Genomic DNA, 18862 nt, shown 5'->3' on the forward strand with positions numbered 1-18862 from the left:
AACCGATGCTGGACTGTGCCCAGTTGCTGGAGCTGACACTGGACTGTGCTCACGGGCTGGAGCCAACACTGGAACAGAGTAACTGAGGGCCCAGTGGGGAGGTAAAGTGGAGGATTGTCTGGGGGGGCATGGTGGAGTCACTGGAGGGAATGCAGAGACCAGGTGACACTGGTCCTGGAGGACACCGTAGAGCTGAAGACTCCCAGGGTGGAGCAGAAGACCACTACAGCCGAGCTGACAAAACTGAAGATGCCCACGGTGGAGCAGAGGACCACCACAGCAGAACAGATGAGACCAAAGATGAATGTGTTGAGATCTTCTGAATAGCATGCTTTAGAAACACTGAGCATGTATTCATTGCCACCCATGCTGACACAATTGGAGGGTCAGTTAATTTGGCCACAAGGTCACTGCTTCGAAACACTGGTTTCTTGGATTGGGGAATGGCATCCTTGATGTGACAATACCTGGGTTTGGGCAACTTGCTTGGCCTAGAGCTGAACATATTGGATGCTGGGGAAGACAACCCTTTATCCTCTGAAAATCCCACGGGTGCTGACACATGAGACCGAGGGGGTTGCTGAAGTGTGGTATCCTCATCACTAACCTCACCCACAGTGTAGGGAGAGCCACATATCCACAGCACCATGCACAGGTGATGAGAGTTTGTGACACTCACATATTATGTAGGTTATTTTCCCATTGACTAGCACCACTCCAATTTTCTTCAGGATATGTAAGAATCTAGTTGAATAGTTGTTTGCTCTACTGAGTCATTGTGCACACTGCTGTATACCCACATACATAATTACCTTGTAAAATGGGACAATCTGCTTTTTGCTATAACTGTACTTGTGATGGCCCATCTCTTCCTTTGACTCGTATACACATACACACAGGTGTTTTGGAATCTAGGTTGTAAATTTAAGACCCACTTGCACAAACAGATATTGAAGAACCTCAATAAATGAATTTTGCACTCAGCAGCTTCAGATCCTGTTGAATAGGTTTACTTTGGAGAAATTCTGTTTTAAAGTGGGCAATCTTAAAACAGAAAATTGACATTGATTGTTTTATCAGGATTATTAATTTTAGCTACAGTACATAAATACATTTACATACAGCAGCAGAGGGGAAGTTGAATAACAACTAAATAAGTGAATAACAACTTACAATTTAGTCTCTACCTCACACAAAACTTGTATAACTTGAGAAGTCTTGGAGTATATACCACTTTTATGATATTTTTATAGGGCTTTTCGTTACTCTTTATTCTAAGGTGACGTTGTTACAGTGTAATTACACAATATTGAGTAATAATAATTAATTACATGTATTTAGTTAGAGCTTAGGTTTATAAAGGCTTGTAAATGCATAATTTACCATTATTACTATAGTAAGCATATGTAATGTGTAATTGTCACCTTAAAATAAAGTGTTATTGTTAACATGCTTTTTGTTCTTTTTAGAGGTTGACAGTCCCTGGTCACTGTACATTCATTGCATGGAAAAGAGCAGCTCAAGTTTCTCTGTTTGTGCTCCATAGAGGTCATACTGTTTTGAAACAATATTCCTGAACACTCCTCTTGTTTGCCATTGGTTCGTCAAAAAGATAGCCCTGCCCTGAGCTCACCCCATTGGTTGATTTAGTGTTGCTGTGTCGGGTTGGTTGCAATGCTCAAACAAATGTTCTGATAGGAACAGTTTCATGGGAATCAACCTATGAATTGCTTATTTATAAAAACTATTTTAACATTCAACAAATGACAAACATTTTTAATTGAATTATTCACCTACAGTATGTTTAAATAAAGCATCCTAACAGTTATAAATTTGTGTGAAGAAATAGAAAAGATTGTTAAATGTTATTAATGTATTTATTAAAGTACTAGAATTTGAGTCCTCTGTCCAACTATAGCAACTGGAACAGCTTGTTTTGTTTCCAAGAACACACTTACCCTCCGCTGGGTCATCACTGACGGATGTCCTGCTAGACTGTCCAAGTCCCATGTCTTCTTAAGAGGTGAAGTTCTCCAGTTTAAAATGGACACATCCCCTGTGTTTGTTAATAAGGATGTATAGCTCTATAGAAGAATGACCTGTGACAAGGACAGAGTGAAGCGTGAGTTTAATGAGAATCAAATCTGGACAGACTTTACATTACAGACATCATTTCAGAAGTGAGGGGGTCAGAAATGTCAAGTGTAATACCAATTTTTTTCTGACCTTTGTCTAATTGACAGGTTTTATTTTTTCTTATCTCTAGCTTTCAGTTGGCTAAGTGATCAAATACTCTGCTGAACAATAACCAATAATTTGTCTGCACCCTCCGGCTTCGACTATGAATGAAACATACATTACACAAGAGTGTTTAGCGCTCCATATTGTTCACATAGCCTCGTTTTAAAGAAGAATAAAACGTCAGGTTCATGCATAGAATGTCTTGTCTCTAGAATTTAAATCTAGATTTATTCACATTGGCCCATGAAAACCTCTTTGTGAAAACACTTGCCCAAAAAAAGTGTGGGGGATGAATTTATGATTTATTAAAATTGCGGAGGACACGCCCATGCATACATCCAAATTACCACAAAAATTGTAGTTAGTAACGTAATCCATTACATTACACATTTAAGGTAATATAATCTGACTACTTTTTGATTATTTTTGACCTAACTACATTGATTTGAATAGAATAATCTTGTACCATACTGATATAAAAATACAAAGAGAAAAAAAAAATATTCCATTCTTTGTTATAAACAACATGAAGTACATTAAATATTACATTATGTCAGAGTTTCCCTGGGGTTCATGATGGTACTGCGGGGGTTTGTGAGTTTAATGAAAAGCTATTAAGTAATTAAAAAATAATTAATTTTAAAATAAAAACAATGAAACACTTACTAAAAAAGATAAAACCTGCATGTGGTGTGACCATTAAGCAACACTGAAGAACTATGAACTTAATTTTATTCATTATTATTATTGACTTCATTTTATTATTAACCTAACTTATTCATTTAAAATTTCAGGGGTACTTCAAGTAAATATATTGAGTCAAAAAGGTTCAGCTGACAAAAAAAGTTGGGGAATCCCTGCTCTCCAGGGGGGAGGTTGTCATAACAAGGGCTATATTTCACAAGCAATATATAATAAAAGTAGATTTTATTTGAAAGATTAAAATCTACTGTTTTTTTCATAAATGTCAGGACGGGGCAGGTAATCACGTTTCATTTATTTATTGTTTTATGTGTTTTTATTCATTGATTTCTGCTAGCCAAAACATGATATTTAATGCTATTGATTTACATGCTGTTTCATCAATTGCTGAAAAGCACTTAAAAAAGCCAATAATACATTTTAAATAAAATTATTTTGTGGAATATGACGTTCTTCGTGTTTCGAAAAAAGGTATTAGATATGTTCTCACATCACTGTAAATCAATTCCCAGGAAATGTTCAGTAGTTTCTAAAATAAATAAACCAAGCCATTCACTGGATGAAAAGGTATGACAACTAGACCCTATTAAAAGTACTTTACTAACCAGGATATTGTGCAAATAGGCTACTTAATTACATAGTTGTTCACTGGTAACTACTCTGTGTGTAATAACATAAACAGTGTAATGTAAAGTCCAAATAGAGTGGCAGAAATAGATGAGTTAGAAAACTGATAGTAAACACGGTGTAAGATCACGTACTGTATAAACCTGTAGCTGAACTCTGCAGTGTTACATTGTAAAATCATCAGTAATCATAAACTTACCGTTTTATATGGTAGGATGACCTGAAATGATCGACTGACACTGATCATTAAACCGATCCCAGGTCACAGACGAGACTGCAGTGTGAAGACGAGTGCTGGACACAGAGGCTATCCCACACAACTTCTCCACTCACCGCAATGCCGTGATAAGATCCTTGCAGAGCCGGAGTCAATGACACACTGATGCAGAACACACGAACATGCTGCTTTACCTCCCGTTAGTCCCGTATGAACGCGAAAGTCCAGAGAGACTCATGCCTGCATCACAGCGCACACATCCGCGGACAGTATCCGAGCAGATGACATCGTCTGAACGCAGATCACCGTGTGGTGGTGAGAGCTGCACAGCTCAGCTCACGTCCTCAACTGTTGAATAAACTCATCACTATGCGTCTGATGGGCATCGCATGTGATGATGGTGAAAGAGTCTCACTAGTGGGGAGCTTCATTTATTTATGCACAATGTGCTTCAAGTACTGTATATATACGCAATGTGCGCTGCTGCTCTAGCCAGAAGCTTTTATTAATTTATTTAAGAATTCGTTTTTTAAATACATTTTTATACAGTGACATTATAATTGATTTTAAATATCTTAAAAATAATTTTAAAAATAAAATATAATAATATTCGAAAGAAAAGTTTGAAAGAATATTTGCAAGTCAAATCAAAATCAGTGTGGTGTAACGTGCAGAGAGCCATTTTGTTGTCATGTGACAAGAAAATTAGCTTTATCACAGAAAGGGCGCCGTAGGTAAACCCTATATGGCAAGGTCAGTAAGTTTTTTTAAATAATCAGATTATTTAACCATTTATGACATGGCAAGGTTAAATGTAATCACTATTTATGATTAGTTCATTCGTTAATTAATTTATTTTTTGAAGATATTTTTAAATGAAGATGATCACAAAATAAATATTTTAGTAGGGTAAATTCAGGGTGATTGGGACACTTTTTGCCATTGAGATGACTTGGGAAAAGTGTCCCAATCAACCTGAATTCACCCTATGTGGGTCAATGATGTGATGGCTCATTTTTCTTTTGTCCAAAAACCTTAATAATAATAATAATAAACAAAGATATGACATCCAAAGTACGTTATGTAGTACAACTAGATCTCTTTTATTGAATCCAAGAGGTTTTAATTATATTTTTCTACATATAAAGGTATTTTAAAGATTTTGAAGTGTCAAAACATCATTCGGTTTAACCATCCAAAAGCCAATACAGCCATTTCATTTGTGATTAAAATATCTAAAAATGTAATAAATGTATATATTTTTATTCTGGCATGATTTTATAACATCATATATTAACATAATGCAAAATTGTATTAAAATTATGTGTAGAAGTCGTTGCTTTGTTATGAGAAATAATGTCCGGAAAAATGAATTTCATCAATGTCATTCGGAGTAACCAATATAAAGGGACCATTTTGGATCAAGTCATGTGGTCAGTATCATGTGACATCATTCAGACACCTGCAAAGGACCACATGGTCATGAAGCAAAGTTACTAACTCTCTCTTAATTATATGAAAAATTCATATTTTCACTTGCTCATACGCATGTCCCTAAACATCAAGTCTTTCGGTAGAACCGCTATATGTATACATATATACATATATATGTTGTAATATTTTAAAAAGTTGTACTAAATATAAAATGTTTGATTGTCCTTTTGCTAGCTAGCTAGCCTGTTAGCATTGTTTGAAAATATTGTCATTTGGTATAACCAAAAGTGTCATTCGGTAAAACCAAAATTTTGGTTAAACCGAATGACTTTTTTGGTGACAAATTTGTCCATATTTTTAAAAAATGACAAAAGCAGTGTTAATTGATTATGAAAACCACATAATCTCATTGTTAACACTTAATAAATCTTCAAAATTAATTATATCTCCATTATTTTTTTTAACTTTTAAAAACCTTATTCATCAATGACCCATGTTTACTTGATGGTTACACCACTTGACACATTCTTTAAATCAAAACTTTAATCAAAAACTGTAAAAACCAGCATTTAAACAAAGATATTATATTTAAGAACCTGGCATTTGTGTTTTGAAGTAAATTTGAAAAGGTTTATAGTCAACCCAAAGTGTGAGTTTGTGTGGAAAATTATAATTGCATCGTAATTGTGGAATAGAATAGAATAGAATAGAATAGAATAGAATAGAATAGAATAGAATGTAACCATGCAGATCTTAACTGTGTATGTCAAGGCCAAGGTCATGTGAATTTTCATAGAAGTTTGCTTAGCTTGCTTTTTTTCTACATACACAGGCAGGCTAATGAATTTGCTCTGGGTCATCTGTCTTGAAAGGGAAATTCTTTTTAGGCAGTAAGAGCAATAGGATCTCTCAAAATCCAGCCAAATCACCATTACACTCTTGGCACATCGGAGTACTTTACAAGATTAGATGCCTCATGCACACACAGCTCTTTTATAGCTTAACTGGCATTTACAAATACTCTAGTCACCTTTCCTGAATAGACTTACATAACACGTTTTATCGCACAAGCATGCTTCTTTTCACTGACTTAAACTGATGAGCAGATGTCTTTGTCGAACGACAGAAGTGTTTATTCAGGAGGAGGAGAGAACGTTATAGAATGTTATGGTTCTCAGCAGGGAAGGTCACACCGATGGAATGACAAGCAATGATTAGCTGTAGAACGTGTGCTGCCATCTAGTGGTACAGGACTGAATTAGGCTTACATTTGATCTAGTCGCATAATTATTTACACACACTTACTGCACTAATTTACAATTAAAATGTGTTTCCCTGGAGATTTAAAGTCATAGTTATTAGACTATTAGATTTTGGAATTTTAATTATACTTATATAGTGTAGATCTTAAATGTATTCAAAGCACATATTGCTTTAACCTTCAAATTTTAGCGATTTTTTGTGTTAAAATTGAACATTTCTTTTCTTGTTTGTAGATTCATCTGTCCAGGTCATCATTGGCTCTTATTGTCAAAAGCCTCTCTTGGCAAGCACAGACTGTATGTGATCAGTCACATGAAATGTATCACGGAGACCGCAGGTATGTGACATTTAAGAGCTCATTTGTTTACTTAATAAGCTTTCTGATTTGACCCATTCATGCACAAGCCCTCTGTACCTCTTTAAATGGAAGTGCTGCAGTACTTTGTCCTTGTTTTTGGGAAATTGTTTTGTTGCAAAACCCTCGTGAGAAAGAAATGCTCTATGCAATTACTTTAAATTATATAAGTATATAAAAAAATTGTAATTTAAATGAAATAAAGGGCCACTTAAAGGGTTAGTTCACCCATAAATGAAAATTCTGTCATTAATTACTCACCCTCGTGCCGTTTTACACCCGTAAGACCTTTGTTGATCTTCGGAACACAAATTAAGATATTTTTGTTTAAATCCGATGGCTCAGTGAGGCCTACATAGGGAGCAATGACATTTCCTCTCTCAAGATCCATAAAGGTACTAAAAACATATTTAAATCAGTTCATGTGAGTACAGTGGTTCAATATTAATATTATAAAGCAACAAGAATATTTTTGGTGTGCCAAAAAAAAAAAAAAAAAAAAAAAAAACGACTTATTTAGTGATGGCCGATTTCAAAACACTGCTTCATGAAGATTCGGAGCGTAATGAATCAGTGTATCGAATCATGATTCGGATCGCGTGTCAAACCGCCAAACTGCTGAAATCACGTGACTTTGGCGCTCCGAACTGCGGATTCGATACGCTGATTCATTACGATCCAAAGCTTCAGGAAGCAGTGTTTTGAAATCGGCCATCACTAAATAATTCGTTTTTTTTTTTTTTTGGTGCACCAACAATATTCTCGTCGCTTTATAATATTAATATTGAGCCACTGTACTCACATGAACTGATTTAAATATGTTTTTAGTACCTTTATGGATCTTGAGAGAGGAAATGTCATTGCTGGCTATGTAGGCCTCACTGAGCCATCGGATTTCAACAAAAATATCTCAATTTGCGTTCCGAAGATTAACGAAGGTCTTACAGGTGTGGAACGGCATGAGGGTGAGTAATAAATCACAGAATTTTCATTTTTGGGTGAACTAACCCTTTAAAGGGATATTTCACCCAAAAAAGCAGAAAATTATCCCATGATTCACTCACCCTCAAGCCATCCTAGGTGTATATGACTATCTTCTTTCAGACTAACATAATCTGAGTTATATTAAATAATATTCTCGCTCTTCCAGGCTTTATAATAGGAGTGAATGGGGGGCGAGATTTTGATTTTGAAAAAAGTGCATCCCTCCATCATAAAAGTAATCCATATGGCTCCAGGGGGTTAATAAAGGCCTTCTGAAGAGAAGTGATGGGTTTTGTAAGAAAAATATCCATATATATAAACCTTTATAAACTATAATTAGCTTCCAGCAGACGGCCGTACGCACCAATTTGCGGCGGAAGAGTGACCTCTGACCTGATGCACGACGTATTAACCAAAGCGGAAGTGCAGAGAGCAAAACAAATCACAGGTAATGAATTAGAAGTCTACAATGAGAATTTTTAAAGAGAAATGTCAGAGGATTTTGATATAAGAGAAGAGGAGCTTGAGTTTTTTGCCTAGCCCTATTTGTTTAAACCGAGAGAGGCGTCTAAGCTTACAATACTCCTACATCCTTTGTCATGTGTTGGGTCAGAGGTCACTCTTCCACTGTATCTCTATGCATACGGCCATTACGGGAAGCTAGTTATTATAGTTTGTAAAGTTTTAAATATGGATATGTTTCTTACAAAAACCCATCACTTCTCTTCAGAAGGCCTTTATTAACCCTCTGGAGCCGTATGGATTACTTTTATGATGGATGGATGAGCTTTTTTGGGCTTCAAAATCTCGCCACCCATTCACTCCCATTATAAAGCTTGGAGGAGCCAGGATATTTTTTAATTTAACTCAGATTGTGTTCGTCTGAAAGAAGATAATCATATACACCTAGGATGTCTTGAGGGTGAGTAAATCATGGGGTAATTTTCATTTTTGGGTGAACTATCCCTTTAAGTAGACTTTCATGATTCTATTTTTCTTAACATGCTTAAGTACACTTTTAAATATTGTACTTTGTAATAATGTCAAATTAAAAGTTTTACTTTAAAGTACATTTAAATCAATGTTTTAATGATCTTTTGTCATGCTCTAAACTAAGAAGTACACTTATTTCGATGTGTTAACTAACATATTAAAGCACATACCTGATAACTTTAGTGTTATTTGATTTAATATATTTTAAATGTATTAAATTGTAACTTCATAATTACAAATGTGTAATTACAAATATACATTCAGTTCACACCATTATTCACTCCATTATTTCCGTAATAAGTACTATTTTTAAAAGTATGTAGGAAGGATTTGGTGTTTTCAATGACTGACTACTTGAATTTGATGAAACAATATGAGACCGAAATGGCAAACCTCTGCTAGAGAAGAATTGTGATAAATTCTCTTTAATGTTGAGTGGCTGAAGATTAGTTAAAGACTTCTTGGTAACACTTTAGAATAATGGTCCATCATTATTAGGCAATTATGCAGGAAGTAATACAGGACAAACACATAAACACAGCCACTACTAAGTAATATGGTAACAAAATTGATTAATCTGTAAGTAAAGGCAAATTTAGAACTGAGATAGTTCCTTGTTAGGTAATCAATAATTGCTGAATGAAATTAGCCTCATTAAAGGGGTAGTTCACCCAAAAATGAAAATTCTGTCATTAATTACTCACCCTCATGTCGTTCCACACCTGTAAGACCTATAAAGTGACGAGAATACTTTTTGTGCACCAAAAAAACAAAATAACGACTTTATTAAACAATATCTAGTGATGGGCGATTTCAAAACACTGCTTCATGAAGCTTCGAAGCTTTACGAAACTTTTTTTTTTTGAATCAGTGGTTCGGAGCATGAAAGTCATGTGATTTCAGTAAACAAGGCTTCGTCACATCATAAATGTTTCGAAACGTTTCGAAATTTCAATGGTTCACGTGACTTTGGCAGTTTGATTCACGCTCCGAACCACTGATTGGAAACAAAAGGTTTGTAAAGCTTCGAAGCTTCATGAAGCAGTGTTTTGAAATCACCCATCACTAGATATTGTTGAATAAAGTCGTTATTTTGTTTTTATGGTGCACAAAAACTATTCTTATCACTTTATAACATTAAGGTTGAACCACTGTAGTCACATGAACTGTTTTAAATATGTCTTTAGTAGCTTTCTGGGTGTTTGAAAGTGTTAATTATCTTGCTGTCAATGTAGACCTCACTGTGTCTGAGATGTGAGCTATTGTATTGCCTTTTTCACTTAAACATGTTTATAAAATGCATCCCTAATAATTACTCAAGTGTTACCTAGTCACTCTGGACCATTATTTTAAAGTGAAAAAATATATTTTTTTCCACTGTAAAATAATGGTCCTGATCACTTGTAGTTGAAGAGTGATCATTCATTCATATTTTTCCCTGGACTATAATGAATGTCATTTCCACCACATCTTAATTGATGTACTGTGTTTAAAAGTATTCTGTGGTGAAAATAACCTTTTATGCAATAATTAATACATATAAAAGGACACTTACAAACACTATACAACACAGCAGTATTTCATCTCAATCTGTTCTTCATTGGCACTGCTGTCCTCTTGGTAAACAAGCAGACTATCTTTAGTGGGGCAAAATTGTTGGTTGCAATTTGTTCAAAGCATTTTTGCGGTGCTAAATATAGAAATGATTCATGTTTTTTTTTTATTGTTTACAATTGTCATTGTTTTAAAATAGTGTTGTGTAGCTGTAGATACTCCTGCATATTGTGGGATATTCTGACAACACTTGGCTGAGCAACAACTTGGATAAGACAGTGATGTGAATTCCAGGCTAATTGATTTATATATCATGTCATGTTTGGTAATGAACACAGCATGTTTGAATTTGCTGTGTTAAGCAGTGTATAAATGCAGCTCACAGAGAGCAGTGTTGTTCACAGGGAGCAGACAGCATGCTTGCGCACACATCTCTGGTTCTGATTCTGGTTCTGATGCCCTCGGTTTGGGCTCAGCCGTACCCCATACCACCAACCTGTTACACTAAAGTGCTGAACATGGGTAAAGAGATCACTCAAAGAGCGGCAGAAATTAAAAAAGACTTCGACACTGTAAGTCTAACAGATTGAATTGAGGTGAGTACAACACTGCCATGACAAAAACATGATGTTTTTCTTGTGCTTTATGTTGCAGTTTAGATGTGCAGCTCACCTGCCCGACCTGTACATCGATGTTCATGTAAGTTCATGTAAATGACTGTTAATTATACATCCGACATTTGAGAGATAAAGCTTGCTTGTAATATAAAATAATGTTGACACACAAATTTTAAGTAAATTCAGAATCTCATGTCTGGATCAGATTCCACCTCAAAAGGAAGTAATAATAATAAACTTAGGGGCCGTTCACACAGAATGCGTTTTTCTATTCCAGTGCTCTACTTTTCCATTGTTTTCTTTTATGTAAACGCGCTAGATGGACGTGTATGACCGTTATGCTTGCATCTCGCATCTTTTGCAGCGCCTCGCACATGAGCGCCGCGTTTTTCAACTTTTACACGCAGCGTTCACAGTAGCAAGCTGGCGTGGCAACTGTTTCATTTGTTCGTTATTACATATGGAAGGCCAAAAGGTTTAAAAACACGTGAATTTTGACATGTCAACGACACATATTTCATGTGTTAAATACGTGTTGAATATGCATATTTAACGCACTGATTTTTCACGTGTTAAAATTCAGGTGTTTTTGAACCTTTTGGCCTTCCATAATTGCGTCAGGTCTCAAAAGCATGTCTCGAGACCCTCGCGTTCTGCCAAACCATTCCTGAGCGCTGCGTCTAGTGTTTTTAGATGAACAAGCCCTTACGATTAAGATCTTTTTTATTACAATTAAGTACATTTCTCCCACCCCCCATTAGATGTCTGCCACAAAAGATGTTAAATACCTTGTATTGTCAATCACATATTGTTTGTGCTGACAGAACGCTTGTGTAATGTCCACGATGAACTCTTACCTGTCTCTGCTGGGCGGCATGAGAGAACGCCGATGTTCGTACAACAGGAAAGTGCAAAGCCTATATGCTATGATTAGGCAACTCTTTATCATTATATCACAAAAATGTCACGGGGTAGGTCAAGCATTTATTTGAGATATATTTGTATTAGTTTTTGGTCATACTTTACATTAGATGTCTTAACTGTGTACTAACATTCAAGTTAATCATTTGATACGATGCACTTATATACTTTTTTTATATTGTACTTATATTTTAAAAAATACCTGCATGTAATTACAGTTGTAATTACACTATTGACCTTCCCTTACACCTTAACTCACTCTTAAACCTACAAGTTGGGTTGAAAGTGGACAAACCCGTTGGGCAAACATTTAACCCAGTCGCTGGGTTTGTCCATTTTCAACCCAACTTGTGTTGTTTTTAACCCAGCATTTTTTGAGTGTACCCATACCAGCAAACCTGTTCCTAAACTTACCCATATCCACCTCTAATAGCAGTGTTTCACAACACAACATCAACACAATTAGAACATTGTACTTATTTTTGATGTAGTTAAGGACACCCAATATAAAGTGTGACCCAATTTTTTAAATTAATTTATTTCTTTTACACTTTTGCTTTGGGTTTGCCCTTTGCTTTAATTGTGTCCCTGAAAAGCTGTTAATCTGTTCCAGGACTTGGTTTTTACCTATGATAACTGTGAAGCATTACAGCACAGAGGATGGAGAGGCTGAAATCACTGGAGGGAGTTTGGAGGATGATTGTACAAAGATCATAAAGAGCCCTTTACTCAACGTGGTAACAGATGTTATTCATAATCAGCAGTTTTGAAAAACATTTGTTTCAACATTTTTTTTTTTTTATTGTTTAAAAGTAAAAAGTAACATTTTTCTTACATATAAACGGTCACATCATAATCATGATTTCAGGTTTTCCAAAAAAAAAAAAAAAAAAAGTTTTCAATGTTTTAATGTTTTTTTTTTTTTTTTATCACATGATAATAAAAAAGCGTGGTTACTTGTTACATGACACTGACTTTGATGGACAAAATCTTTTCCAAATATTAGTAATATTACAAAAATAAATATTGACTTCTTTTATAGGAATAATATTACAAAATGGCTGCTAAGTTGTTACCCTTAATTTCACTTTAACCCACAAAAATATAAAAAGAAAATTATTTAATAAGTTCAAAACATGGTTATCATAGAATGTATGTATTTATAAGTGGCATTTTTATCTATTTTCAAATAACTAAACATCTAAATATCACATCATAGACTACATATGTGTTAGTGTAGGCCTACATTTCACAAACATCTAATATTGCAGTTCAGTAATGTGACAAAAAAATCTTTATTTGAAACTTTTTAAATGTTTATTGTTTTAAATGTTGTTTTATATTCACTATATTCTATATAAAGTGTTGTTATATACATTATATTTTGATATGCCATAATGACGTGTTTTCTATTCTAAATAAATAAAAAAAACATTTTCCACAAATTCACCACAAGGTGGGGGATGTGTGCAGCAGCAGTTGTTGTTGTTGTTTATCAATAGCCTACTGTTCTTTTTTTCTGTGCGTCTTGACTAGATTATTATAATAACATTATTAAATACAAAGATTAAGATGAAATAAATTCATAAAAAACATCAAAAATCGTTTGTTGTAATCACTTGTTGCTTTATGATGAACTTTAAAAACTACAACTCCCATAATCGCGTGCAGTGGGCGTGGCTCTGTGCCTCACTCACAACAGCAGTGCGTGAACAGGTGAACACGAGTGTTTCTCTCGCTTCTGACGGTGGATGTTTTCTCATGGATGAAGTGGAAGAAGTCTCTTACATTTTAAAGTTATTATATTTTTTTCCTAAGTGATGAAGATGTCTGTTTTCCGTGGAGTGCCGGATAATTTTCAGCCCAGACGCTTTTGTTTTTTCTGAAGTCAACTAATTCATCATCTACAACTACATCATCTGTTTTATTTTATTTTTTTTTATTTTTTTATTTTTTTTGTTTTAGCATTTGAGCGGACCTCTATTATTTTAAAATGGCTTTTGCAAAATTCAGCAAGATGATCAGATTTCCTGCGATTGACATCAAGAAGAAAACCAAGCAGTATGAGCACGTTCACCGGGATGTAAATCCGAACGACATGTGGGAAATTATCGGTGAACTGGGCGATGGTGCTTTCGGTAAAGTTTATAAGGTGAGTTCGGAGTTAATAAACCTGTTAGACATACAGCGAAACGAAACTACGACTTCTACTATGGTAAAGATTTAGTTCATGAATATTACCGTGCTCATGTTGAGATCGCTTCGTAACCTTCCGTTTTATACTAATTAATATTCATAAGCCTGGCCTTAAGCAGATCCGCTGATTAGCCAGCTAACTAGCGCACCCGCTTACCGCTAGCGGTCTTTCAGCCAATCAGTTAGGCCTGCTTGGTGAACGTCATTTTTTTTGTAATTAATATTCATAAACCAAACCTTAAGCATAGTAGGATTTTTAAAAAAAGTTCTCGTAATTGGCAACCTGTTGTACTTTGCAGTTAGAATTCAGTTGGGTGTAATTAATTACTGTGATTTAATTACTTTTCCCTTGAAAAATAAAGGAAGGGATTACTATTAATTTTTCAGTAACACTTTACAATAAGGTTAATTTGTTAACATTAGTTAATGTATTAACTAACATGAACTAACCACGAGCAATATATTACTGTATTTGTTAAAATTGGTTAATGTTAGTTAATAAAAATGCAGCTGTTGATAGTTTGTTCATGTTAGTTTACAGTGCATTAACTAATGTTAAAAAAGACAACTCTTAATTTTAATTATGTATTAGTAAATGTCGAAATTAACATTAACAAAGATTAATAAATGCTGTAGAAGTGCAGTTCATTATAAGTTAACTAATGTAGTTAACTAATGAACTTTATTGTAGTGTTACTTCTGATGTAATTGCATGAAATACATCAAATTTTAATGTTAAATTGTATGTTTTTAATGTAACCTTCTCCCTTTACACACTTTGGTCAGTTAAATAATACTTTATATATATATATATAATGTCATAATTTACTCACCCTCAAGTTGTTCCAAACCTGTATTAATTTCTTTGTTCTGTTGAACACAAAATAAGATATATTGAAGAATGTGGAAAACTGAACAGTTCTGGGGCACCATTGACTTCCATAGTATTTATTTTTCCTACTATGGAAGTCAATGGTGCCCCAAAGCAGCCTGGTTACAAACTTTCTTCAAAATATCTTCTTTTGTGTTCAACAGAACAAAGAAATGAATACAGATTTGGAACAACTTGAGGGTGAGTAAATGATGACAGAATTTTCATTTTTGGGTGGACTATCCCTTTAAGTAAAGATCATGTTCCATAAAGATATTTTGTAAATTTCGTATCGTAAATATATAAAAAATGTATTTTTGTGAGTGGATATGCATTGCTAAGGACTACATTTGGACAACTTTAAAGGCAATTTTTTTGCACCCTCAGATTCCAGATTTTATTCAGCTTTTATTTTATTCAGCTTTCAGATGATGTATAAATCTCAATTTCAAAAAATTGACCCTTATGGCTGGTTTTGTGGTTCAGGGTCATGTATGCACTCACTGTGTCACACTTTCTAGTCTAAAACATATACAAAACAAATTATCCATGATCTTTTCTATCATAGAACTCTTGATTTATGTATTTGTACCAACACTGTGTTCATTTGAATTGTGAGAAGAACGCTTATGAGAATCAAGAGATAAGACTTGTGCACACTTGACTGGATGGTTTAGAAAGCGACTCAGTATTTCATGTACTGACATGTGTTGTGATACACGTTACAGCATCATAAAGTGATGCGTTCATTTAGGGTGTTATTACCTTTAATAAAACCATCTTGACTAACTGATCAAATATACTAGGATAACTCAATTACTGCTCCAGTTAATGGCACTCACTCTTCAGCCTCAGAGATGCCCTGACAGGTCACATGCGTTCAGCCTGGGGCCCTCAGGGGCCACTCAGAGTCACTGTGTAGGAAGATGCTGGAATGTGCTGCAGTTTCGATAGGCGGAGAGGAACCCTCGTGTAGGAAACGCTGAATTTGCCTTTTGTCCCCAACAGAGTGTTGTGAACTCTAGGACATTTCAAGCGGTCACTGTAACCCTCTTACCAGGTTGACTGGGGTTAAATACAACCTCAATAAAGACAGCTTTCACAGTGGAGCCTTCCAGTAATACTGTAATGTGGCAATTCTCATAATACATGCCCATAATATGAAGGTTTTGTGCACATTTGCGATTTGTTCTGAGACCTCAGACTCATCTGACTCAAGAACTTGTTAAAAACAATGAAAACGCTGTGCTAATAACAATACAAAACTATATTACAGCTCAGATCATCTGGTCTTGCTTTAAGTGTAGAAGCCTAAACAGCTTTTCCGACTGCTGCTTTTATCAGTCTTTGTTAGGTAAATTAATCTTCATGAAATCTCAAATCTGACATCAAACTCCTACACCTTCTACTGTTGATTTTTTTTTTTTCCTGGACATGTTGAAACGCGCGGCTCTATGAAACTACATCCTGTGAACACGTACAGGGGATTTTAATACACTTACACCTCTACACTGACAGCGAGAGATGATGAAATAAAGCGAGAACAGTCTCATTATAATCAACAAAACTATCTATACTGTTATATATTTGCACTTTAGACAATGTACAATACTTCCTCATCCTCGAGATATCACAATTACTCTAGAATGACTGTCAATACATTTGAAAAACAACAAGAACAACACATTTTAAGGCTTATCAACGTAACTGATAGCTAATCATAATTATTTCAGACGTTCTGACGCCCATTTCACAGAATTAGTGTTTAAAGATTAACATTTTAGAGCAAAAAATTGGTAATTCTCACCTCTCGCTGTGGGGGTGACCGGTAGAAATTTGTCATCGCAGTTACACTTATCATTTGCATGCGTTTTTAAGCATTGCGCTTTAAATACAAGTGATTTTAAACCATTGAAGGGCAGTAAGCAGCGAAAGACAACTGTGTCCGAAATCGCCCCCCTTTTACTATTCCCTACATTAGTCCACTAATATAGTCCACTTGAAGGAGTGAATGAAAACGAGTGAGTGAATTCGGACACCGAGTGCACCGGAAGCGCTGCTGCTTTTGCATAGTTTGTGCTTGCTGTTACGATTTATCTTGAACTCTGTCATGGAAACTATGTATAAACCTTAATTAAACAATTTAATAATCAATTAAAAAGGAATTTATACCTGTATGATATTACGCTGTACCCACATTGGACCAGTGGTTTGGAAAATGGATGAACTGATGAACTGAACTGAGTTCTTTTTGCCACCTAACGGTTAAATACACATACTTATGTGTCAAAGTGACCATGTCTTTGCAAATAAACCCAGTCATTTATGTCTTACATGAACATAAACAGTTGAGAAAGAAAACGCAAAAGTATATTGGATCAGTGCATTCAGTCTTAAAGGATTAGTTCACTTTCAAATGAAAATTAGCCCAAGCTTTACTCAACCTCAAGCCATCCTAGTGGTATATGACTTTCTTCTTTCTGATGAACACAATCAGAGATATTTTAATAAATATCCTGACGCATCCGAGCTTCATAATGGCAGTGAACAGGGTTCATAAAGGCCTTTTGAAGCGAAGCAATGCGTTTATGTAAAAAAAAAATCCATATTTAACAAGTTATGAAGTGAAATATCTAGCTTCCACCAGACCACCTTCTGTATTCAGCGTGCGAAGAAAGTGTAAACCTCTTGCAGTTCAAAAAGCTTATGCTACGTCCTATGCCTTCCCTATTTAACTAACATGACGCCAGTTTACACTTTCTTCGTAACTTGAATACAGAAGGCGGTAATGCCAGATATTTTGTTTATTTTTTAGTCTTCCTCAAAATGATTCCAAAAAAAACGTGATTACAAGATTACATCATTGGAATAATACTTTAGTTTAGGCTCCAATTCTCACTATTAACTATTTGCTTATTAGCATTGATATTACTAGGATATTGGCTGTTTATTAGAACTAATAAAACACGTATTAATGTCTTATTCTGCACGACCATATTCTATATTCTTAATCATACCCAATACCTAAACTTAACAGCTACCCTAACTATTAATAAGCAGTAATTGAGAGTTAATAAGTCAAAGTTAATAGTTAGATAATAGTGAGAATTGGACCCTAATCTAAAGTGTGACCAAAATTGTGAATCACACCAAAATAACAGATTTGATTTCAATTGAATCATGACCAAATTTCAGATATGTCACATAATTTATTAAGGAATTCAAATATTTGCAGATGTCTTTCAGTGTTTGAATATGGAGCTGGTTGCAGTTCAGTTGGATTCTTTTAGAGCTGAGGAGGAGTGAAGTGTTTTCTCATGGTATTTCGGTTAGTTAATGCTGAGTAGCTCTTTGATTGTTAATTATTGATGGAACACGTGTGGAAGCACATGGCTGCCGTGTGAACAGCAACCTGTCAGGGGTAAAGTTTGACATGTGGATCTTAGAGTGATGGTGGTTCTTCAGAGTGAAGTTTGAGATGAAATCACGTGTTTCTGGTGTAGAGTCCTGAGGTCTGCTAATCACCAGTGTTCAGTGCTGTTGGCTGTACAATGATAAGAGCGTCTTCTCTGTGGGTGGAGATGAACATAGTCTGCATATTAGCTAAACTACACCATGCTCCACATTGTAAGGATCTAGTTGAGGCCTCATTGTTTCTCTCCATTATTATTTGTAGTTTTGCAGTTGCCGCCCAATTCATTGAAACCATTTGAGTCATTGTGCTAAACTTTAAGACAGGGAGATAATTGTACATATAAGTGAATTTGTATTTGTCATGCTACTCTTTAGAAATAGTTTCATTTGGTCACTGAATTGTTGTGAAATTGGCCCCATTTATCATAATAAATGCAATGATAGTGACAAATGAGTTCAAGGCTTAGCTTTTG

At 35.0% G+C, this 18862-nt stretch overlaps 3 protein-coding genes across 4 annotated transcripts in view; 2 read left to right on the plus strand and 1 right to left on the minus strand.

The window, feature by feature from the left end:
- The window catches only part of stk32a (serine/threonine kinase 32A), a 65078-nt gene extending 60717 nt beyond the window's left edge, over positions 1-4361 (minus strand). Inside the window, exons 1-2 of the mRNA XM_051876966.1 lie at positions 3770-4361; positions 1959-2099 (exon numbers count right to left, since the gene is read on the minus strand). Of these exons, the coding sequence (XP_051732926.1) occupies positions 1959-2010 (52 nt within the window). The 5' untranslated portion in view covers positions 2011-2099; positions 3770-4361. The remainder of the gene's footprint in view (positions 1-1958; positions 2100-3769) is intronic.
- A 6394-nt stretch (positions 4362-10755) lies between these two features.
- On the plus strand, positions 10756-13510 carry zmp:0000001268 (CYTL1 domain-containing protein). The gene is made up of 4 exons (XM_051877312.1): positions 10756-10942; positions 11025-11069; positions 11812-11958; positions 12522-13510. Exons 1-4 carry the CDS (start codon positions 10787-10789, stop codon positions 12579-12581), a joined length of 408 nt encoding a protein of 135 aa, XP_051733272.1. The 5' UTR covers positions 10756-10786; the 3' UTR covers positions 12582-13510.
- A 98-nt stretch (positions 13511-13608) lies between these two features.
- The window catches only part of stk10 (serine/threonine kinase 10), a 57232-nt gene continuing 51978 nt past the window's right edge, over positions 13609-18862 (plus strand). For both annotated transcript variants that reach the window (XM_051877310.1, XM_051877311.1), the window contains exon 1: positions 13609-14060. In XM_051877310.1, the coding sequence (XP_051733270.1) occupies positions 13902-14060 (159 nt within the window). In that variant the 5' untranslated portion in view covers positions 13609-13901. The remainder of the gene's footprint in view (positions 14061-18862) is intronic.

The sequence above is a fragment of the Ctenopharyngodon idella genome, chromosome 21 (genome assembly GCF_019924925.1).
Source record: "Ctenopharyngodon idella isolate HZGC_01 chromosome 21, HZGC01, whole genome shotgun sequence".
NCBI lineage: Eukaryota > Metazoa > Chordata > Actinopteri > Cypriniformes > Xenocyprididae > Ctenopharyngodon > Ctenopharyngodon idella.

Excerpts from the sequence above, each read along its gene's own strand:
- zmp:0000001268 (XM_051877312.1), top strand. The coding sequence starts at position 10,787 with ATGCTTGCGCACACATCTCTGGTTCTGATTCTGGTTCTGATGCCCTCG. Across the intron at positions 10,943-11,024 it reads TTAAAAAAGACTTCGACACT|TTTAGATGTGCAGCTCACCT; the intron begins GTAAGTCTAACA and ends TTTATGTTGCAG. Across the intron at positions 11,070-11,811 it reads ACCTGTACATCGATGTTCAT|AACGCTTGTGTAATGTCCAC; the intron begins GTAAGTTCATGT and ends TTGTGCTGACAG.